General features: G+C 40.1%; 1 protein-coding gene across 1 annotated transcript in view; it reads right to left on the bottom strand.

The window, feature by feature from the left end:
• Positions 1-23,402, bottom strand: part of CUBN (cubilin) — a 140,709-nt gene extending 117,307 nt beyond the window's left edge. The window contains exons 1-17 of the mRNA XM_069859559.1: positions 23,245-23,402; positions 22,982-23,111; positions 22,514-22,606; positions 21,522-21,560; positions 20,637-20,738; positions 19,624-19,727; positions 15,794-15,920; positions 14,201-14,369; positions 13,356-13,487; positions 12,092-12,187; positions 11,416-11,537; positions 9,107-9,293; positions 7,259-7,377; positions 5,707-5,941; positions 4,562-4,743; positions 4,061-4,223; positions 3,670-3,860 (exon numbers count right to left, since the gene is read on the bottom strand). Of these exons, the coding sequence (XP_069715660.1) occupies positions 3,670-3,860; positions 4,061-4,223; positions 4,562-4,743; positions 5,707-5,941; positions 7,259-7,377; positions 9,107-9,293; positions 11,416-11,537; positions 12,092-12,187; positions 13,356-13,487; positions 14,201-14,369; positions 15,794-15,920; positions 19,624-19,727; positions 20,637-20,738; positions 21,522-21,560; positions 22,514-22,606; positions 22,982-23,111; positions 23,245-23,363 (2,310 nt within the window). The 5' untranslated portion in view covers positions 23,364-23,402. The remainder of the gene's footprint in view (positions 1-3,669; positions 3,861-4,060; positions 4,224-4,561; positions 4,744-5,706; positions 5,942-7,258; positions 7,378-9,106; positions 9,294-11,415; positions 11,538-12,091; positions 12,188-13,355; positions 13,488-14,200; positions 14,370-15,793; positions 15,921-19,623; positions 19,728-20,636; positions 20,739-21,521; positions 21,561-22,513; positions 22,607-22,981; positions 23,112-23,244) is intronic.
• Positions 23,403-24,192: the final 790 nt, after the last annotated feature.

Here is a 24,192-nt window from a genome sequence, read left to right as displayed (position 1 = left end):
CACAGAATACTCAAACACGTGCTACTGTTACAAGACATGAGGACAAAACAGATCTTCTCTATGAACCACAGCTTTATTATAATTTGCGTCCATGCTTCCAAAAGCGGCACCTTTACTATGAAAGAGACAGGTGCTCAGCAGTGATAGCTATGAAATTTTTGTCAGCTCTAAAATCTCCTGGGGGAAGAAAAAGGGTAAATGTCATTTTTTTTTTTTCTTTTTTTCACTCTGGTCAGGAAGCTTCTAGTGATTTTTCAATGGCACATCTCCAGAACAAGCACACGTCCCATTTCACCCTTAAATCAATGCAGCCAGACAGCTCAGAAGATGCAACTCTGAGTCCCTAAAGCAGTAAAGAGGTATACTGATGTCATTCCATTACTTTATCGGAAAGATCCCATGTCTGATAACAACAATAAAGCTATATCAGCTTCTATCTTCTGTATTGCCACTCTACTGACCTCAATCACCTTGCTGATCAAAGGAGAAATGTATCTTACGTCTTTTCTCAGAAGTTGATTATAAATCCTGATTATCAAGGGAACTAGAAGGGAAAGAGGTATTTGCACTTCCGAACTTCAGGTCCTGAGCCCATAGGCACAAGGCAAAACACTGGTATAGCCAAGAGCTCTGAACACCCTCTGAGGTGCCCTTCTCATTCCAAGGGGGAAACCATTAGCTGAGGTCCAAAAGAACAGGCCCTCTGCTATTCGCCCAGGCAAAAAATGCAATTTTTGTCCCAAAGATTATCCCAAAACCAAACCAGCCATTTTCTGCTGTACAAAATTGGTGGTCATTCATGTAGCTGGAGTTGCTTTTAAATGCCTTTATATGCTTTTTACTTCCAAAAAATCATTCCTGTGGAATCACTGGCAAAGCCAGGGACATTTTCAGCTTTCAGGCCTCTCTTTTCCCTCTTCACCTATTCTTTCTGTCTCAGAGGTATCCCTCTAGGGGCTGGAAGAAAAGGTAGGGAACCCTCATCAGTGCTCTGGTGAAGGAATGCCTGGATTGCACAGCTTTGAAATCTCAGATTGGTGAGTCAGCTTTCTAACAAACAGGTATTTTCAGTATCCCTGGAACTTGAGTTTAAGGTGACAGGATTTGGGATTTACAACAGAGCAACTGAGATCAGGATCTGTGCTGGAATAGTTAGAAAATTTTTGGACAGCAGTGAAAATTTCCAGAACTGTAGTTCACAGGAGTTTAGATATTTTTCTTGAGCTGATTCTGTTTATTTTTTTTATTTATAAAGACCAATGAGAAATGATAAAAATAACAGGGTCTGTAAACCATGTGAGTAATGTCTCCCAATGGCAGTTAGAAGGATGGTATGGAAAAGGACCTGTCTTGGCTATCACCTTACCTCTGCAGTATCATGTCAGAGTCTTTCTTAAAGAAGTTTTATTGTTTCTAGCTACTTATTGCAGATCCCTGGTCCCATGCCATTCCTTCTTTAGAAAAGACTAAACATCACTCACTGCACAAGTGCATGTGAACTGTGTCCGGTCCCTGTGGAAACTCTGCAGGTTTCCTGCTATTGCCAGGGATGGGAACAATCTGCACCTTTTCAAAGTGACAAAACAATTGTCCAAGAGTGACTTTTAAAGTAACAAATACACGAAAGCCATCTTCCTAGCTCAACTTCATCATAAAACCCAGTGAGACAGTACTTTAGAAACCATATGTGGAAAATCAGGCCTTGATAAAAGAGCACAGTGCTTTAGTCATACTGGCTGTCCCAATCAGAAAATGTCAGTCCATTTTCTCTGTGCTGGGCTGAGCCACCAAGGGAGAGGGCAGGAAGAAGAGGAGGACAGAAGCACAGGGAAACTGAACAGCTTGTGACTGATCCACAAACAGTGAGGTAAATGCCTTGCTGAACTAATATAAACTGATTGCGTTCAACAGAAATGGTTTTGTTTCTCTGGCTGCTGTGAATTTAGCTGCTGTTCTGCCAGCAATTAGGCAAGAGGAGTACCAGGCCAAACAAACAAAAGCTGTCTGTTTTCATTAAACACACTTCCCCTCTCATTGCAGAAATTAATTACACTTCATTCCAACCAAAGTCTCTGAATTAGGGGTGGAGGGAAGGGAGCGATGTCAGCACAATAACATCTTTTAAACACAGATTAACAGCATGGAGATCACAGGGTTCTATTCCTCGCTTGGTCAAAAAAATATTAAGCACAAAACCAAATCCCACTGCGACATAACTGCGTAGCTGGTGGCACAGGACGCAGCTCTGCACCAGGGCTGTAGGTCTTGCTCCTACCTGCTTCAGCTGTGCTGGCACTTTTGCCAAGCACCCTGGTGCTTCTGCCCAGTTTGATTTACTTCTGTTTGCCTCTGAAAAAGCCATGCTTTTATAGAGGCAGTAGTATCCAGTAGTCATTCCATGAAAGATGAGGGTTTTATGACTGAAATGCAAGCTGGGTGTGACAACAGACACCTTGAAACATGGTGGGTCACGGCGTGGCACAGAGAACAGGGACAGGGTGACAGTATAAGGGGCATAGGATGCTGACATAAAGAGCCTGTCAGGCCTTGAGGGCACCACCAGGGCTCACTGGCCCAGCCTTGCCTCCTTTGAGGCCCCCACATCCTTCCCAGGAGCCCACGTGAGCCCCTCAGGGCCATGGGTCCCTGCCCTGGTGACACTGAAGCGGGCTGGTCCCCAGCTCCCCGCAGCCCTGCCCTGCCCAGCCATGGGCTCTGCTGAGCCATAGCCCAGCCTGACTTCCACCCCAGGGAGGTGTCAGATGCCCAGGGCTGCCCTGCACCTTCGCCGGGGCAGTGGAATGAGCCCTGACAGTGAAGCCTGCTCTGCCTCTCCAGGGAATCACCACCATCCCTGGTAGTCCCTAGCCCACACAGCACCGTGCCAAACCTCACCCATGCTCAGGTAAAGAAAAGCAGACCAGGAGCTGGACAAAACTGGACTTAGGGAAAACAAACAAAACAAAGAAATGTTATCCAGTGTACTTAAAACACACACTGTAGTAGTAAATTCAGGTGTAACATGAAGCTGCAGACCAGTGAAGAGGTGTAAAAGCAAACACAGAAATCATCTCAAGTGGATCCCAGTTAGTATCAACAGTATCATTGTCTTATTACTACATTTTCCATATAGAACTACTCTAACAGTACTATTATTTTTCTGTAATAATAAGATCAACAACATTTCTTGAATTAAACTTGTAAGATATCAGCTATGCTAGAATAAACACCTGGTTGTACATGTTTATATAGGTACATATGTGTGTATATTTAAATGTATATATATTGTGCTTCCCTTTTGTGCCAGAACAAGATTTCCCATAACACCGTGACTCCAGAAAATGCCACATAGTGGCTATGGCATTACCTCTTTTTTTCTTGCATTTGGCATACATCTGCCAAAGGTTCAAATACCATCTTAATCATGTAGAGCTGATTAAGAATTAGTCTTAAGCTGGACAGATTTTCTTGTTCTCTTATCTTTGCTTCATTCTAAATGTTCAGTCCTGCTCTTTCAGACCCTGTGACTTTTGGACCCTAATAAACTGGCATACGTAGTCCTTTGATTAACACCTATTTCTGTAGTAGTTCTTGGGATAGAAATTATGCAGCATGGTTTTGCACACACATGTCATCCACTTGTCATAAGAACTGATTAAGAGAAATCACCTCAATATAATTCGATGAACAACCAGTGTGTCTCTCCAGCTCCATATGGGTGAAATTGAGGTATACTTTTTCATCCTCTGGCTGTCTAATAACATAGATACACTGCCGGTTGTTGATATAAGGGTTAGGCCAGAAAGGAGATGTGATAACCCCTTCACTATCCGTGTAATTTCCTCCACAATTTGGATCTGCTATATTAAGAAACAAAAAAATCAATTGAGATATTCACAAGTACAGTAACTTTCAGTTTAGGCTGCCTCTGCAAGATGGCTGAAAATCAAAGAAGGTTTATGTGTTATTAAATAGCAAGTGTTAATTACATCCAGTTATGTATTGTTAGCTATATCTTGGGAATGTCACAGATCAACCTTTAATGCAGAATTTTACTTACCAGGAGATGTTGTGTAGACAATGTGGAAGCCTGTATCAGTTACTAAGTCATCAGAGTGAAAGTGAATCCATGCATATGGACCAGTGGTTTGGAGCGGGGGTGGCGATACAGTGCTACAGTATTTACCCAGGACAGTGTCTTGTGGAAGAAGTCCATCTCGAATCTAGACAGAATGTCAGATCAGTGATTAGGCTTATTAGATGTGTGCCAACTATGAACAGTACCAACAATCTTAAAGTTATCTCAAAGGCCCCGGGAGTTATTGTAGATTGTGGGTGGAGGGAAAGCTCATAGGAAGTTTCCTCCAAACACACAGGAACAGACCCACCAGCATAGCTGTGATGGTGCTCTTAGGAGAGTTATCAAGGGGTTTGTGAAAGGGAAAGAAAGTATCAGGAGTTTCAGTTTTCCTGAAACCATGCTCCACATTGCACAGTTTTGAAGAACATGCTGTTCCAAACCAGCCATAAAATGTTTTCATAATCCACAATTACACTTTACCTCTAAATGGTCATAACTGCAGTTTTCATGGTGTTCTAGGTTTAGTGTGCCAAACACAATTGTGATAAGGAGGCCAGGACTGGTTGAGATGGTCCAGAAACAGTCTCTGTTTACAGGGTATTTACCAGGGTATCCTGGAGAGCTTATCGAGCCATAAGTACCCGTCAGGTCACCACCACATTCTAAAAGAAAACATGAAAGAACATAGTCTCTAACACATCAGGGCAGAAGATGACTTCTCCTGTAGTGTCAAAAGTAGGTGCCACTTTGACATCCAGAATAAATTCAGTAACAAAGATAAAACCAAACAAACCAACAAGTTACTTCTTTCTTTAAATTTTACAGTTAATTCTGAAACTCAGTTATAAAAGCAGAATGACAATATTTCCTGATTTTCACAGTAAAAGAAAGACCCTTTCTCAGTTATGACGGAAATATCTACAGGAGAATGATGTAAAGCACTGTGGTTTGGATTGGATTAACAAGTTTCTGAACTTTGTTAATCAAATAATCTTCGTATTTTACCCTAGCACTAGACAGTCTTAATTTAAAAAAAAATTAATTAAAGGGAAGACTATTGTATATACTTGTAATAAAAAGAAAACAAACATCCCTCTTAGCATAACAGGCATGGTAGGGGTAACTTGTGTGCTATACCTAAGGAATAGCTAGTTTAGTCGCATGTATACCTCTCTCCCTCTTTACTTTTTTGGGGGTTTTGCATCATACTGAATAAGTCGCAGATAATTTAAAATCTAGTTCCCAACAATCTATCGTGTTTGGAAAGCATGGTTCAATATCTTTAGCCTCTTGTAAAATGTCAGTGGCAAAAAAGAATTAACTTGCTTGCTCAAAGTACTAGATGCTTTTGTGAGAAAAAGAGAACTTATCAGAATTACAGCATCTCCAGGAACTCATGCTCTTTGGGGAATTTCACACAGAAAGAACATCAGAATGTTGTTAATGCAGAGGCCTAGACTTGGAGTTTAAATATTTTAAATTGACGGATGTCTACATTTCAGTCTCACCTTCAAGTAAAATATTGTCTTACTTCTCCTAATGTTTCCTAACCAAACAAAATAACTCATTCTTTTTGCTCCAAAGCCAAGAAGATGCTAAATTACTTGACATTTTATCAAACTTACCAGGATCTCGAGATTCCCATTGAACAGTAAAACCTTCAGCTGTAGTGGCATGGTTTGAGTAGAACCAAAAATATAGGGAACTGTGGGAGCTGAAAAGCTCTGCAGGAGCTGACGATCCACAGTATTTTCCCAGCATGTACGTTGATGCTGAAGGTCCATCATGGATTTGAAGGAAGTCAGAGTTACACTCATCACTAGCCTCCAGTTGGAAGAATGGGAAAATAATACGCAGAATCTAACAGGAAATAACAAGAATTCTCTTTTTTTTTTTTCTCCATCTGCTGAAGCACAGTTCATGCAGTTACTCTGTATAAAGCAGATATGTTTATTCATGCAACTGTGAGAATCTGTGCATTTTGGAGCCATTATGGCGTTTCCTGAAAAGTTCCATGACAGAAGAAGATACTACAGAATCTTAAGAGTCAAAAGCAAAAGAGAGGATAGATAGGAAACAATTCAGATAGGGAAGTTGTCCGGAAAGAACATTATTTCTATAAACTAATAGTTGAGACCATATGTCTCTGTTATGGATGAAAAACATATGTAAATATATATTTCAGGCTATGTGAAAGGCTTGAAATACACCATAAAATGCTTTATTCCAGGTTTCCCATGGCAGTTATCTCACCAGAAAATTAATATTCCTCATCCTTGCTATGGCTGCTAGTATTGTCATGCAAGTTAAAAAAAAGAAAAAAAAGAAATTATCTTTATTTGTATATATAAAAGCAGTGTCTCATAATCCCACCCTAGATACTTAGCAGCTACAAAGCTGTGTATGTTCTGGTTCCTCACAGATGTGCTTTAATATTAGCTCTGCTGAAGACAGTAGTGGCTTTCAGGCTAATGCTAAGAATATGTCACGTACACCTATATAATTCTGTATAAACCACTTGTAACCTCCGGTTTATAGAACTACTTAAGTAATTCCATAAAATTTCAAAAATAGATTAAACATTTAGATCCTAAGAAAGAGGTTCCATGCTAAAGTGAGGACTAACATATTTTGTAGCTGTTACTTGTAACACAAGTGCAATAGTTAGTTGCAGGTCAGGATCAGAACATACATTCTAGTGCAACATTTAAAAATTAATCCTTTAAACAAATCAAATGCTGTTAATACACAAAGCCATTGACAATATGAATTTAACATTCTACATGTCTAGCACTCAGAAACTGGAAACATGAAATTGTTCTGTGGTCACTTAGCTCATGAACCAACTGTGAAATCCATCAGGGCAAGGCTTTTCTCATACAGCTATTCATAGATCACATTCTAAAACAATATAAAAATACACCTTCTCTAGCTGGTGGTAGGTGAATAAATTCTAACCCTCGGCTGCATAGAAAAAACCTTGAAAACATAACTGAGGCAAATTCTTAGGTTAAGGGGCCTGAAGACTTGCAAGGATCTGAAACTTATTCTTTTTGAAAAGCTACTTTTTCTGAGGGGACTGGATCACAATATCAGAATATGTGACATGAACATTTATTTTGATGAGCTAAGCAGTATTGCAGAGTAAGGATTTCTTTAGTTTGAATTCTATTTTACCTTGTTGGGATAGGTTTGAATAATCCAAGCACAGCTGACCCCATTGCTGTACTGCTGGCTGTTTGGGTTGTTAGGGTAACTGAAACTCCCCCTGGAGCCTGAGAGATATCCTCCACAAACTGTATAAGGAGAAAGAAAATTAAATGGATTAATTTGTGCTATTACTATACAGACTTAAACATCACCTACATGTCTTGCATTGCTTTGGCTTCCTAAACATTTAAAACAACAGTGAAAGGTACTTCTATAAACTCCTCAGGATATCCTTTAAAGTTGAATGACATCATAAAATAGGAGAAAAAATACTCCCTGAGAGAAAAGTAGTTCCTAAAAAAGAACAAAGATTTTCAGTTAGAATATGTGGATACTGCCAAAAGTTGTTGATCATATCTCGGGAAAATGTCCATAAATTAGTTTGTTTCCAGAAGGCCACCTCCAGATTGTATCATTAAAATTTTAACTGACAATGAAATAACATTTTGAAGCTAACATGATATAAAATTGTCTGTCTCAGTAGTGGTTCATCATAGAGGCTATCCTTCAGATGTTTTATTGCCCCATTTATGCTTTTTGGTCAGATTTCTGGGCCTGATAATACATCTCATGATATACTGCGGTCTCTTCTCTCACTGAGCCATTGAATGAATGAGAGCTGTGAATGAAGAATCCCAAACAGCTACAGAAGATTAAGTCCATAAAGCACCCAAAATACAATGCACTTATGGGCACAGTGTGCAAGCAGCTGTGGTTTAATATGGAACTGATGCTAAAGAAACATGCATTTCTCAGCAAATTGAAATTAATTATTTCCTTTAATGAGTGGTAAAAGGTATACAGTTTTGTTTGAAGTGTCCATCTAAAACATGTCACAACTTCTCAAACAGATTCAGAATCGTGTTATAAAATGCACTATTTTTACCCTGGTTTGGAACTGAAAGAAAAGTTGATATGTTATAATAACTCACTGAATAAAAAATGGCTTTCTATCTCTTCTATTATGAATGGTTAAAAATAACTTTTTTTCTACATGTCCTTAACAATAGTTAACAATAAAACATTATTGGTTAGGTATTTAAGGATAATAGGAAAGAGCCAGACGTAGTTATAAAATTTCACAGGGGCTGAGTGAAAACTCACATTCTGTATTCTGTGAAAAGTTAGTTTGCTTTCTTCACAGCAACCTATGATAAATATGAGCTATCTGATTGGTGATTGCCACAAGGAGGGTCACTGGAATGTTACCCTAATTTTGTTTAATTAAAATTAATGGAAAAAAAATCTCAAACAGAAAAAAGTGATATTAAGAAGAAATGTTAAAGGCAGAACCTTGCAGTCACACTATAAAATTTACAGTCCCTCATTTTCATAGATAACATTTCTTTCATTACATTTCTGGTTTAAAGCCTTTTCTGGCTTTTTCTCTTGACTAGAAATGTCAGAACCTCAGCTCACACCAAATGTAACAGTATGCGCAAAAGAGAAACATTAGTATGTTCTCATGTAAATCTGTTCTCCTTATATTGGATCCTCTTTCCTAACCAGCTTATGAGACCACGTTCTCAGGAACAGAGATCTGATTTTAGGGTGTCCGGCATCTAGTCAAGGACAACGGGCTTACAGATGAACTTCATTTTACGCTCCTACTGCTAAACAAAGCAGCTATAATCAAAACTCATGGAAAAGCCTGACTTCAAGGAATTTTGGATTGGGACCTATAATCCACCAAGAAGAGGGTTGGTTTTTTCCACCATATGTTGATGTTCATTCCCGTATTAATCATATACACCAAGCATTTACTCGTTGAAGCCTAGTGACCCTTTTCTCCTGGGGAGGAAGTCCTGGCTGTACCTTGCTGGGCAGTCTGGCATTCTGGTCCTGTCCAGGTGCTGGTGCACTCACAGGAGTAGCCATTGACCTCATCGGTGCACGTGCCCCCATTCTGGCATGGGTTGCTAATGCATTCATTAATGTTCTCTGTACAATTGGAGCCTGTCCAGCCTGCATTACACAGGCAGAAATATCCAGTGATCGTTGCCTACAGATATAAGCAAATGCAATAAGCTTAATGAGCATGGATCACCAAAAGGAATCAATGTAGTCAGCAGAAAACCTGATATTCATACCTACTTTATGTGGAGATATCAGAGCAAAGAAATAAAACCTTTGGAATTTAGTGGCCTTGATGGTCACTGGTGAGTACCAAAATAAGCCTAAAGCTAAATCAGAGTATCTAGCTCTTTGTTTTTTCTATGAAGCTATTTTTTCTCAGGGGTCTTTCAAGTTACTTTCTAAAACATCAAAAACTGTATTCACTTAGCCATTCACAAAACTGTTTGCCTGGCTTAGAGCTGATCACCCTAGAAACAAGTCAAACACATTATTTAAATCTTATCAAAAGCAAGTCAAGATAACAGTGGTTAATACATCATTTCTCTCACGCCTGTTCTATGGGAAGTCTGCACTGCACTTATGTGCAATGATAACTTTCATTTTCATTCTGATAAATGTTAAATTGCAGTAATTTCCTTGCTTTCTCTGCCTTATTACTTGTTCTGTATGTCTCTTCCATTTCTCTTGCCTCAACCTTTATTACTTTTCTTCATAATCAAGTCTTTCCATATCTCTAACTGTTTTAATTTTATATCTTCTTTCCTCATATTTCTCATTTTATTTTTTACAGTGAAAGTAGAACTTGGTATTCCAAAGAATAAGCTAAGAATCCCATCTTTGTTGATAATGTGCTATATTTTCTATTTCCTTTTGCATTCTCTGTTCATGTCCTCTGTGTCCTGAACAGAGATCTACAGCATGATGGAAGAAAAATTTTATGTGCATTTAGAGCTCAGAGATGCTTTAGAAGGCAAAAAAAGTTTTTTTCTGATCTGCTTGCCTGCTATTTAATTAACATTACATTTTAGCTGTCATTACGCTGCCCAAAAATAACTCTGCCATTCCTCTATTTTATTAGATGCTTCTGTAGTCCCATTACTGAAGTATTCTACTGTGTTATTATCTTTATGAAGTAATTTGTAGCTATGATTGCCTACAATTGCATGTTAGGATATATTTAGGGGAAGATGCCGTATCTTTTAATAGACTGACTAAAATAACTAGTTTCTAAAAGGCACAAAAGGCCTTTTACATATCTGAGTGAAATGACAATAGGTATTTAATGAATAGAGAGCAAGCAATGCTAGTAAGAGGTGGAGTGGAGGTGAGGTGATCATCTGCTTTCATAAAGAAAATGGATTGAGGGATAGCTAACATATAAAATCATAGAAGCATTTATTTAGGTTAGAAAAGACCCTTAAGACCATCAAATCCAACTGTTAACCTAACACTACCAAGTCCATATGGTATGTCCCCTTTCGCTCCTGCCTACCAGGATCATCAAAGCAGGTTATCCATGGACCAATGTGGACAAATAGGATCAGACTCTACCAGAACAACAAATTTTCTATTTTTGAACACTTCTCCAAATCATAATCATAAATATCCTTCACAATAGTATTATCAAAATCTTCAGGTCTGCAGCGTGGAATTCCCCGAGCACAGCACACCTCACTGAGGAAGCCTAAAGGCTTCCTTGTGGACAAACTAGATGGTCACTGTGCATAAGAGTGAATTCCCACCACCAATCAGTAGAAGTTCAACACTGCTACCAGCAAGAGTACAAGCCATTCCCAGGAAGCACCCCTTCCATATCCACATAAACGGCCGGAGTCCAGGGGGTCTCACAAGATCAGCCTAGGAACACATAACTGACTGCACCAGATATTAGCAGTGAGAAGGTCAGCAGAGGTACTAATTTTATTATCATGGGTAAGTCCTCCATGATCCAAGGTGGTAAATTACTTTCCTCTCCCACCAAGGATAGCCATTCATCAGTTCTCCCCGACCAGCACCAGCATCCCATTGCTAGCTTGGGGTACAAACTACAATCCCACTCAGGTTATTAGTGTCAAATTCGCTGCCTTTACTGCAAACACAAATAAATGTCTTGTGTGCCCTGTATCTGTTAATCTCCCACTCTCCACTGACCTTGCCTTATTGCCTTTAGTATGCCAGCACTAAGCTTCCAGTCTTGCCAAACTCCTCCTTGTTACTGCTCATAACTACATAGCAATGTCACAAACTGCAAGGAGTCCAGCACTTACCAAGCACTGCCCATTGACACAAGGATTTTGCAGCTCACAGATATCACTGAGAGGAGAGCATCCATTTGGACCATATCCACTTCCAGTGTACCCAGATGTGCAGGAACAAAACGGTATTGGCCCTTAGGAGATGGGGAAAGATACCAAAAGTAATTTGATCCTTTTTACAATGATAATACCAACCATGATGCTAAGAGTCCCTAACATTTTGAAGCAAAGCCTTTATGTGATTCTAACTTATTTGATCTTTTGATACTTTCCCTGACCAATGTCCAGTTTCATTATAAACAAATATCTACTGTTGATTTGTTATGGGTACCTGAGAGTCCAAGGTCACCTTCACGGGAAGTGGTAGGGATAGTCAAAGGGTATTTAGAGAACAATGGAAGCAACTGAAGTTGGAAAAATGCATCAAAGAGAAATGATCAAGATCTCCACCTTTTTTTTGATGAATTCTGCTCTTTGGTGGAGCCTAAATCTATTTCTGTCAGTATTTGTGGAAAGGTTTGCTGGCTTTAGCTAACCCGCCCATAAACTCCTTTGGGTGAGGCAAAACCAGCTGTGGAGAAGCAGCTACAATATAAAAGTTTCTATGAAGTGGATTCAGCCTAATCAAACCCTCCTTGACATTCACACAGGTATTATAATACTTACAGTCTTTAAGAGAACACTGTACCTGGAGCTGAGGTACAAGTAGCTGAAGGATGGCACCCTCCATTATTTATTGAACAGATATCAACCTGGGTACACGTTTGTCCATCTCCCTCATAGCCTGTTTAGAGATGAATCTCAGTCAGTCTGTAACAAACTATGTTCCCCAAGTATCAACAGTGAAAGAATAATTTGGTGAAAGAAAAAACTAACTTATGGTGTTCTGCAGTTAAAAAAAAAAAAAGCTGAGATTGCCACTGGAGCATATCCTGGCGTATTCCTTGTGGTTCCTACACTGCAGGGATGGACTCTGGTCTTAACTAAATCCTCCCATTATTTTAGAAAAAGGTATGTTAGTAGCACACAAATATAGGTGAGGTTAGAGTGAAGCCATAAGAGTTCAGCTTTCAGCCACAATGTGCTGCCCTCCTTACTCTTCTGCAACCAGCCAACCCTGACAACCTCCAGGCTTCCCACTGTGTGCTAGAACTGCTCTTGGGTCTCAAACGCAACATCTAGCTCCTCCCAGGAGGCTCAGCAGGACCAAAGCACTGAATGGCCAGAGCTAGGGTCCACTGCACCACACAAAATCTTGTCTGAGGCTGTTTTCCACACAGTGATAGCACTTCAGTGCTCAGTAACTGAAAGCCTTCACTACTTGCAGTCTATTGCCATTTAAAGAGCAATTGAAAGGTCAATTACAAATGCTTTTTCCTACTAGTAATTCTAGTGCTGATAGCATGCATTTCATAAAGCACTTTATATCATAAACCACAAATCATACAGAGGTAAGACACAACTGCCACTGCTTGATTTGTACTGCCATCAAAACACTGCCTTCTTAGACAGCATTCAAAGCATGAAAAACAATCATCTAGGTTTTTTTAAGACAAACAATACAGCTAACTTATGGCACACTGGACACTCCTTCAATTAATACAGACAATTAAGTTACTGTCATAATTATGCAATCCTTGTTTCCCGATAATGATCTTATAAAAAAAGTACTTCATCAAATCATGGCTCTAACTGAAAAGGTCTAACTAATACAAGAGAAACATATTTCAGAGGATTATCATTAGACACGTACTCTACAAAATGTTTATTAACTGAAGCAATACACTTGGACTCTGCCTTCTATATTACAGTATTACTTTGTGCATGTGATACTTCTATATATAAAACCAATCTTCAGCTTCTTAAATCTACCATAAAACAGGCTCAAATGTGGTGACTCTTCATCTTGTAAGCTTTTCCGTAGTTTTATCAAGAAAAAAAATCCATTTTACCTGGTGGACAAAGCCCGCAGTGGAAGGATCCCATTGTGTTGATGCATTGAACCATTGGCGCTGTTGAGCAGCCTCCATTACTACTTTCACACTCATTAATGTCTTGGCAACTGTAGCCATTTCCTTGCCAGCCTAAAAAGCAGCACAGAAGGGACATTAAAACATAAAATGCCTAACCTTTTTTATTTTTTTCTTCGACAGATCTTTTTGTAGAGCCGAAAAATATGACCTTTTAATCTTATTTCATTAACACAAGAGAAGTTCTGTCCCACTCATTACAGATGAAAAAATAATACAGGTCTGCAAAATAGGTTATGAACACAACAGAGCAGAGATGTGTGCAAGAAGATTTTACTTTAACTGTACTCCAGATGTTCCAGAATCAAACACACTTTTACTTAAAGTGGACACAGTTCAGTGCACACATGTACAACTGGCAAAGATTTATCTTAATCCCAAATTCTTGTTAAATACTTTCAATATTCCTCCTATGCACACTACCTACCCAACACAGGAAGAGGAATCATAGGTTACGTGGCTTAAGGGGACAAACAGATTTTATACTGCCTTAGGGCAGTGAGCACATGGACATGAAAGTAACTCAGACATATTATATGAAGTTAATAGGACATGACAGACATGAAGGTACATCACATCTATTTAGATGCTCAGTTTAGGGTGGGATAACTTATGTGGTAGACTCCACTGCCTGTGTTACCTAGGTAAGACAACCTGCAGGCATTAGTTCTCTAAAGATGAAAACACTGTGTCTGTGCTTATGACTTAGAGGCAGTAATACCTGCTACCACCCTCTCCCACATGAGAGCACGGAAGGACATCAATACCTGTGGGGCAAGGACCACACGAGTAGGAGCCCAGTGTGTTGTGGCACTGCACAAGTGGATTCTGTGAACATGGAGGATTAGGGAGGCTGCATTCATCTATATCAGCACTGCAGGCAGGGTTGCCAGGAGGGGACATCCAGCCAGTGTTGCAGATACAGTGGTACTTGGGCTGCCACAGCAAAAATCACATTATGTATTTAATACAAGTAAAACAGCCAAGAAAAGGGCAGGAGGAGTCCATTTTAAAAGATGCCTTTTAAGCTATAGCAAGAAAGCTTTCAGAGCATTTCATGGTTTGCACATTCTGTTCTATAAAGCGCTTCAGTAGTTTTCTCTATTCCTTCCTCTGATTTACCTACTTAGATTATGGAAGCAACAACAGGCTCATTCATTATGTTCATAAAAGAAACTTGTATCTTACCCCAAAGCTCCCAGAGAAAGTGAACAGTAATTATGAACTGTACATAAACAGAATTAAAAGTCGTCAACTTGCTTTGTAACCAGAGTATACAAATCAGTGCAAGCAATCTGAAATCAGCTTGGGTGTTTTCTTTTAAGCAAACTGTTCAGTAATCTGTGCATGTACAGCACTGACATTAAATTGCAAATATATATTTTCCTTAAGCAAAACAGTTTTCTCTTTAGTAAACTTTACTAATGGCCAGATTTCAGCATTTATCTAGTTTTGGTCCAATTAAAGCTAATGGGAGCTTTATTGTTAACTGACAGGAGCAGACACTGTTGAGCCAACACTGAGCCCTTTTGAAAAGCTTTCTTCACAAAAAAATGGACAGAAAACAAGTAATGAGTTGCAAAAACTTTTACAAATTGAACAAAGTAATTATTTTATAGTATAGCACAAAGAATATGTGATGTGTCTGGCCTGGTGCATGAGTGTATAGGAGTGTTAAGGAGCACAGTGCTTGGTAAGGCAGTTTTTGAGAGCTGCTGTGAATGGAAAGAAGCAAAGCTGGCACGTATCATATATCCCTTTGAAGTGATGTAAAAAAAAAAAAGAAGTGCCCAAATTCTCTCCCTAAAGGAATGAGCTGCCTTTCTCCAGAAGACTGTTCAAGTGTATGTTAGCATCCTTGGCAAGCATTTGGAGTTAGAGACCAAGTCCACCTGACACAGAGGATCAACAAAGATGAGCAGCAGCCACTCCAACTGCTATGCAGTCCTGGAGGCTCTCAGGCTGCTGATAATCGTGTCCCACAGCTATGCCTTTTCCCAGGAAAAACAAGATGCATGTTTATCCTCCTTAATCATTTAAGTAATAAAATATCCTTGCAATTTAGAACTCCCCAAATAATGAACATTATGCTTCAAAGAAGACTGACTTATTCAAAGAATATTCCCAAGTTCTCTATGGATGTAGTAGACTCTGACAAGTACCTCTAACAAGATATCAAGCTCCAAGGCATTTTCAATTCTTTCTGCTGTCCTTGGGGCAACAGAGAGGATAAGTTATGTTGTACAGTGGCATTTCTTGCTGTTCTTAAGCAGTAATGTATGTTACACAGTTTTGCGGTGCTCAGAATTATTTGTAATTTTTTTGTGCTGTGCTGTGTAAGACTTATACATTGTCCTTACCTTGTTGGGCTCATCCCTGTCTGCATCTATGCAGATGCCATGCTCACAGAGTGTCTCTGATCCTCCCTGACAGTCATCAAACTTCAGGGCACAGTGAGGCCCGTAGGTTTCTGGAGTACAAGAGCAGCTAAGGGCGGAAACAGAAAAATCAAAATGTTGTCTTTATATAGCAGTTAATGATCATGTATTTCCACAGTAAGAGATCATTCCCCTCTTTTTCAAGGCCATGTCTGGCCTGTCCCAGGGCATGATGTAAACTCATATCCGCATCTCAAGACACAGCAGCTGCCGTCTCAGCAGCAGTCCAGCTTTCAGTTGAATGTAGCAGGCAGGGGAAGTATTTGGGGCTGATGGGCCAGGAAGAACTTAGTGGGCTTAGGGGATGCATTTCACAGGAGGAATCTTGCTTGCAGGCTACTAGCTGCATTGTGCTGTTATTTATAGGGTGCACTTTAGTCATAGCACTGTACATACATGGTGGAATTGAAATTGGAAACTCCTAAGCCATTGGATAAAAAGTTTCCCTTTTCTCTGACTCTTTATTTCCACATGGACGAAATCTGAGGCTCTGAAATACAACTGAAAAGGACTTAAACCTACAGAAATCCTTCTATCAGTTCACTAATTTTATGAAAATGACAGTGAGACATTTTTTTGGATGCATATTATATGCTGTGATATCTGCTGATGACTGCTTCTCCCAGGGATACATGACAGGTACACACACACACACACCACGTTGAACTGCTTTTAAGCTTGCTAACAAAAACTACCCTGTAAAGGAATTTACCTACAGAATTTGAATGAGGGTTTTCCAGTGCAGCTGATCTGGACCTTGAAGCAGTTTATTTACAAGCTGTAAGTGTCCCTCCAGGGTATCATATGCTCAGTTGAAATAGCAGTTTGATAAGCTAATTGCAGGTAACTAAACCCTCCACCCAGGACAAGAAACCTGGATGAACTTAGGCTTAAAAAAGCCCACAACAGTTTAATGCTTAACCGCAGTCTGCAGTGCTGTAAGGTAGTATGTTCATTATTGTAAGACAGGGCAAATAGACCAACACCATCTCACCAGGGCAGCAGCTCAACCCGGATGAGCAGAGAGGCAACAGGACAGGGGACCAGATCACCTTTGTATGTTCAAAGTACATTCAGAGATTCACGTTTAACTCCAAAGGACACAGGAAGGGAATACGACCAGCTTCAAAGGAGGAGGAGAACAGCACTGTCTCCTGCCTAGTCCGGCAAAGATTAATCTACTACCTATCTGAAGCTGCTCAGAGAACAGCTTCAAGAATCAGGTCACACTGTGAGAACCTTCAAACATGTTTTGATATACTGCTGCTCAGCACTGCCCCGGTTCTCTCCCATCTCTGATGGCACATGAGAATGGGATTCCTGGTACTTTGGCTCTGACACAAAACTCCAATAGGTTTGAGGACTTTCACAGCCTTTCATCCAACTAATACAACATTCCATTAAGGTCTTGATTCGGGAGAAGTGTTTCTCAAATACCTGCTCTTTTTCCTCATAATTTAATGCTTTCCTGAATTTCAGACTGAAGCATGCAGGTAAGGAATCTGAACAGGGAGTGAAGACTGCACTATGCTCAATTTCACAACATCTGACCCAGTATTGCCCTTCTCCTGTTGACACCACTGGGGGCTATGAAGCACCTCTGCTGTGAGGACAGCCTGAGAAAGTTGGGGTTGTTCAGCCTGGAGAAGAGAAGGCTGTGGAGAGACCTTATAACAGCCTTCCAGCACCTGAAGGGGGAGTAAAAGAAAGGTGGGAAGGGACTTTTTAAGAGGGTATGTAGTGATAGGACAAGGGAGAATGGGTTTAAATTGGAGGCGGGAATATTTAGACTAGACATTAGGAAGAAATTCTTCACAATGAAGGTGGTGAGGCACTGGCATATGTTGCCCAGGGAAGTTGTGGATGCTCCATCCCTGGAGGTGTTCAAGGCCAGGCTCAATGGAGCCCTGGGCAGCTTGTCTGGTGAGACATATCCCTGTACAAGGCCGGGGTGGGGGTTGGAACTAGGTCATCCTTAAGGTCCCTTCCAATCTAAACCATTCTATGATTCTGTGGGAAGTTAAATATCACCATTTTCTTTACCCACAGTCCATGCTGGTGCATATAACTACAACAGAGCAGGAGTGGGATGAGCTGGGTTGCTGAGCCCCAGAAAACCCATCAGCAATGTTCTCACAGTTGTTGAAGAGTCTATCATGCTCTACCTGGCGATGGATTTAGCATCTGGGTTTACTTACAAGAGAGACAGTACGTAAAGGGGGACTGTGAAGAGAATGAGGGTGGGGAAAGGACTCAATAAACCCACAGTGCTGTCAATAATCCTGAGGACATAATGCAAAAGCAGTAATATTAAGATTTGGATAAGTTATGAAAAGGTCTTAGTTTGTTTCAGGAAGCAGCAATTCAGCAGGTACCAAGGAAGGCAAGAATTACATTGGGGAACACTCAGGAATTACAACTGTACTAACACAATGAAAACACTGGTGAAAAAGTCTGTCCTCTTTAACCTTAATTTAGTCACACACCTGTGCCACATTACTGAGCAGAGTGAAAAAAACAAGTAAAGGCTGCTTTGTGTGTTATTTCCTTGATAAATGTCTGCATCAGGGACAGCTGCAAGCAAGCTAGAAACATCCTTTAAAATCAAAGAAAAACTAACAGGAAGTATCATGCAAACTCATTAAACACCTCAGCAGGCTCTATGTTAATGTTGAAGCGTGAGGAGCACTGCAGGAGAACTTTGCTTGTGTAAGGTTCTTCTGTGAACTGACAAAGCACTACAGGCCAGTGTTATGCCAAGCAAATGTTTGTGGGGGCTAAGATTTTCGTGCTGAAGCAGGAGACAAAATGCTTCGCAGAAAGCTGTGGCATGCTCTCCAGCCTTCTTGTCCCCATTGCACAGGGAGAGCTTTGTATTATATCTGAAAGTTATTTATTTACCAGATTATTTGACATTTTGGAAAATAAAATGCAGAATGTTCAAGCTGGCTTGCCCTGTAAACGAGCGCATTTCCTAAGGAGCTGGGCACAGCCAGAGAAGGATATGTGCCAGGGACCTCATGTCCATGGGGGCCTGCACACAGGCGCCTTCCTGGCAGCTGGCTGCAAGCAACATCTCTCCACCCTTTCTGAGTGGCAGGACTGTGCATTGCTTGCTCCGCAGCAGGCTCAGCAGTGTCTCTAATCTGGAGGGCGTGAAGACATTTCTCAGAGTTATGCGATGGGCTGGGAACACAAGTGATCAAGGGTGCTCATATATTCAGGAGGTTTCCCCAAACACAAACCCTTTGCTGAGCCAAAGCACCTTCATCTTCCTCACTCCTTTTAGTCTCAAGGGGTAAGTGATAATGGAGGGAAGATAACACAGCTGTGCTGGGTGGGCATACTGCTGAGTGCAGGTTACAGACCAGCACACTGCATCTCACCGCCCCATCAGCACACTGTGGCGCAGTAAATTTGCAATAAAGCATCTACACCTACAATGGAGCCAAGTCATCAGAGCCAGGCTCTGATTTGCAGCCTCCTTCCCCAGCATGGCTGTGTGATAAACCTCGTTCTTACTGCTCCTCTAGTGCCAAAGCAGTCAGTGACTTCAGAGGGCCGTCTGAGTCTGTGGTGGAGTTGCATGTATCATGTATTAAGGATTTTATATTCTCTTAGGCAACAGGGCGTTATAGTCCATAGATACTGAACAGATTTATTCCTAGAGCTTGTGCCGCAGGTGTGATGTAGGGTACAAAAATAGCAGAGTATTTTGCATAGAGGTTCTGTGTATAGTTTTGAAAAGTTACCTGTAGCTGCCTGGTGTGTTCACACAAGTGGCTCCATTCTGGCAGCCTAAAGCTGTTCCAGCATAAATCTGGCATTCATTAACATCCTCTAAACATAGGAGGCCCTAAGATGAAATGGAAAATTAGTTTATTTTCCAAAGAACTGAGAAACTAAGCAAGCCATGGAGCCAATGTTTAATATAGTTCTGTAAGATAAACAAACCATCGCTATCAATACAGCTTCCCTTATGAAACATTATAACAAAGTTCTGTTCCTCAGCTGTGTTTCTATGGCTCTGGTTATCAGTCAAACAAGGGATAAAATATTTCAGATGTTTGTAGAAAGCATACGAACAGAATAGTACTGTTATCTCCCCTACATTCCAACTTGCTAGCAAAAGGCTCAGAAAGCTTTCTTTCAAACAGCTTCTACCAGGAGATGTTGTTTCATTAAGTCTGAAAGCACAGCAGTTTTGATCCAGTCTTGCTGGGACAACTTTCAAGTTGAGATTTTTGAGGAAAAGATAAAACTTCTCCGTATCTTGTTCATGAAACAGCACCATTAAAGCCTTTACCAGCGAATTCTTTGGACTTAAAGAACTGAGGGTTGGATTGATTATTTACACGCCCATTTGTCTCATTTGTTTGAGCTTGAACAGCATCCTTCCCCTCCCCCAGTTACTCTCTATTCTTGCATGAGATCAACAGCAAGGCATGCAATTCAGTTCACCTCACTCAGCAAAAACCAAAGACTAATTTTCTGCTCTGAGAACTGCCTGGCATTACTGACTTCATGGGCCATCACCTGCATATAACAATAAAACTTCATTTTTTTTGTATATGTTGATACTGCTGAGAAGCAAATGTGTTGCCCTTCAACCAAACAGTGAGTGTGATTCTGCTGCTTTATTCTTTGGTATTTGTCACTCTGTACCAAGCAACCTTAAAATCCTACACTGTCACAATTACACTAAACCAGGTGTATCCTTACAGTAAAAACACACAGTCTCTATTAAAGGAGGCTAAAGACTCACCTTCCAGTTGCTTGGACAGAGGCAAAAGAAACCATCAAGTGAGTTTACACAGGTTCCTGAGTTCTTACAGGGGTTACTACTGCAGGCTTTCCTCTGGATAGCCTGAAGAGAGCAGGGAAAGAGCAGAAAATGAGATTACTGCTTAGTTTCATGGGAATTTAATTACAAGACAAATCTTTTCTTTCTCTTCTTTCCCTCCTCCTCCATTCTTTCTTGGGTGTCCTCCCCCCTCTTCTTTTTCAGCAAGGTTGATTTATATATGCCTTGAGCTCTTTAGCTTGCATTTGCACAAAATAATTACTAATATGATTGGTCTTATGCATGGTGGCCAGCTACAAGCACTGATATGAGAGAAACCCTGTAAGAAGTAAATATTAATAAAGACTGGTCTTCAGCAGTGGACTGTGAGTCTAGATGAAGGGTTATCTTGTCTTGTTGATTCCATGGGTGAATCATCTGACAACTACTTTTAGTAGCAGCTGTAGCTGTCGTTTATCACAAACTCATTGGAAAAACACATGATAGTTGAAAATTAGCTACTTCCAGTAGAGTATAAAATCCAGTTTGACTACTCCAGTCTTTGTCTTAACTGATCACTGAGGGAAGTTTCCTTCTCCTTGGTATCTAGCTGTTGTTACAGAGTCTACAACTGTTTTTCCTTTAAGGAATGCAGCCTCCCGCAGAGTTTATATTTTGCGAGAAGGCATTTCACCTCCTCTATAAATCTTGGCTCTTTTTTCATCTCCTGTTACCAAAGAAGGTTTTCCTGAGAAATGCGTTGAGGGGAAAGAAATCATTTCACTGTTCAATCATTGTAAACCCACTGTACTTACCTGGGGCTAGGTTTTTCTTTTTCAATCTCTAGTTTGCTTCCCATTTACTTACCTGCTCTAAGCTTTGAAGTTTGTTGTCAAGACTCCCAATCTGCAAGAGAAATGCAAAATACATTGTGCTTGGTATGACAGTAACCACACAGGTACATGCTGGACTCCAGTAGGCCAACAAAACATTTTCTTTTGAGAGCAGAGAATAGCTGATATGTGAAAACAGATGACAGTCAGGTCCAAATCAGGCCCTTTCCACTGGGTTTTCAGTATTTTAGGCTGTTCAGAAATGACAGTTCCAAAAAGCAAGAATCAGTCTTATGAAAATGTATTCAAGGACTGTTCAGGTGCTTGTGGGCATGCAAAGGATGGATGTCTGAGACAATAAACCAAAAGCCAAGAAAGATTCACTATATCTCAGAGGATTATAACCACAAACAGCAAGCTACAACTCAATCAGGGAGTATGATGGATACGTATTCGCACCATCTCCCTAAGGAGAAGTCCCTTAGGCTATAAAATACTTTTTATGAAGAACTTGTGGCAACACTGTAACAAAAGGCACTTAAACCAAGTGAAACAAAGGTTTCGAAATCTTCTGTTGGAGAAAAAACTTTAGTAGCAGAGAAGAGACAAAATCAGTTCTTTTTCTCTCCACTGCAAACCCCTATAGCCTATCTGGCCTATGGAATGGAATGTCTGTGTAATGCCTGTAAGAGCATACATGGTTAGTTTCCTGAATTTAGTGGGGTTACACTGCTGTAAATATTAAATAGTCCACAGAGATGTTAACAGTGAACAACGACAAAAAAATCCTGATAACTAGAAATTATGGTATTTACAGGAGTATTTCCATTGTCTCCAGAGTTACTGATTAAGTATCTCAACATTAAACACAGACTCTGAGTTGATGTTAAATATGGACTCTGCTGCAGTTCTCCAAACTGGAGCCCAGAAATACTAAAATGAATCATGTAATTATGGTAATTAAGTTAATCTGAGGAATGGAAAACTGGGAATGTTGGAGGAGGATACCACAAAGCTATGGCTCACCTTGGAGGTCAGCAGAGCAACCTGCTGGGATACATTCTGAGCAGCACCATTGGCTTTTTTAAGTTCTTGAATCTCTGCTTTACTTTCTCTCACCTAAATTTAAACAACAGAGATAATGAGAAACAAGCCTGGCTTATTCAGAAGTTTACCAATGTAAATAAGCTTTGCTTTTTCAAAAGCTTAGGAAAGTTTTGTCCCTGTCTAAATTTACTACTACAAAGTCCACTTAAATACAGAGAGCTCCATTACATACACAATATAATCTTTTAATTATTTTCTGTAATATCATGATTCCTATCGAAGTCTGCAATGGCTTACTTTCACATTAGAATGCTGACACAGAAAATACAAAATAACAATAATACCAAACACATGATACATTTGCTAAGGTAAATTCTGAGGACAATTAAACTATTGATATGCAAAAGTAAAAATAAAAAAAATATTAAGGAAAAGTAACTATGTCACCTGATTAGAAAGTTCTGCAAGATCTTCTTCATTAATTCTTATTTTCCCCAGTGGTCCAGTTCTAAATTCTATATTTTTGCTGGAGCCAGCATGGAACACTAAATTACCCTGCTCTGAGGACAAACGAGGCCTGTTGTATTATGGAAAAACAGAGAGATCATTTAGTTACAGATATCTGCCAAAGAGTAAAGCCATTCCATTCCCTTTACTGGCACTTGGAAGCCACCATATGAACAAATGCATTTGCAAGCAATAATACTTACTGCTCATCATAAATGGTTCTTTTCTGCCTCTTTTTTCCATAGTGGTTTGATTCACAGCTCAGTCCAGTAAGTAATAATAATGTAACTAAAAGCCCTGGAGCAGGAGCAGCCCAAAGCATTGCTCTCCTCCAGCTGTCCGGCGCTTGAAGTAACACTTCCAGTGCTGAATTTTACTGTTGAGAGCCCAGGTGACCTTTGCTCTCGCACAGCTCTTTATTCACAAGTTCCCATTCTATTGTCTTATCTTGCAAGGATGAACTTTATTTCAGGTTATCTTAATTAAAGACTCAGAGCAAGCAAATCCTCTACATGTTAAATACATTTTTCTCTTTTTGCCTTTTTGTTTCAGGAGCTGTGAAAGATCATTAATTGAAATCTGCTGATATTTCATCATTATGTCTTTGACCTTTGTACAACTGACCACCCCTGTTTTTCAGAGCACCTTGTAATCTGCAGCTGGCTACGCAGGACTGGCTTTGCTTTCCCCACATGCTGCACCACACGGGTGAAGGAAAGATTAGTTGGCAGCACTCAAGCACCTCAATTGTTACCAAAAAATAAACCAAATCCAACCCAAACCTCACAAGTAAAACCCACAGTGGCTGGCAAGGAATATTTGTATTGAAAGAGAAGCTTTCAGCCAGTAATTTACGAGGCAGATGACACAAACAAGTTAGAGTACCAAACAGCATCCCATGGATTACAACAACAAAATAGAATTTTAACTAAATATGGTTGTTCTGACTCAACAATGACTCAGTCCCCAGATGCTGGAGAGACAATCACACATCAAAGGGACTGTATTTTGCTTGGCATGTGTAGGCTGCCTTCATTGCACAAACCAGGGCTCTGAAATTCAGGGTCAGCAATAGACAATGCAGAAGACCAAGGAAAAATTCAAAGAAGGCTCAAAAGTACTTAAAAAATGCAAATTAATATGTTCCAAGA

This window comes from Phaenicophaeus curvirostris, chromosome 6 (assembly GCF_032191515.1).
Source record: "Phaenicophaeus curvirostris isolate KB17595 chromosome 6, BPBGC_Pcur_1.0, whole genome shotgun sequence".
Classification (NCBI taxonomy): Eukaryota; Metazoa; Chordata; class Aves; order Cuculiformes; family Cuculidae; genus Phaenicophaeus; species Phaenicophaeus curvirostris.
Note: the sequence above shows the minus strand (reverse complement) of the source record. Positions and strands in the feature narration are given on the sequence as shown.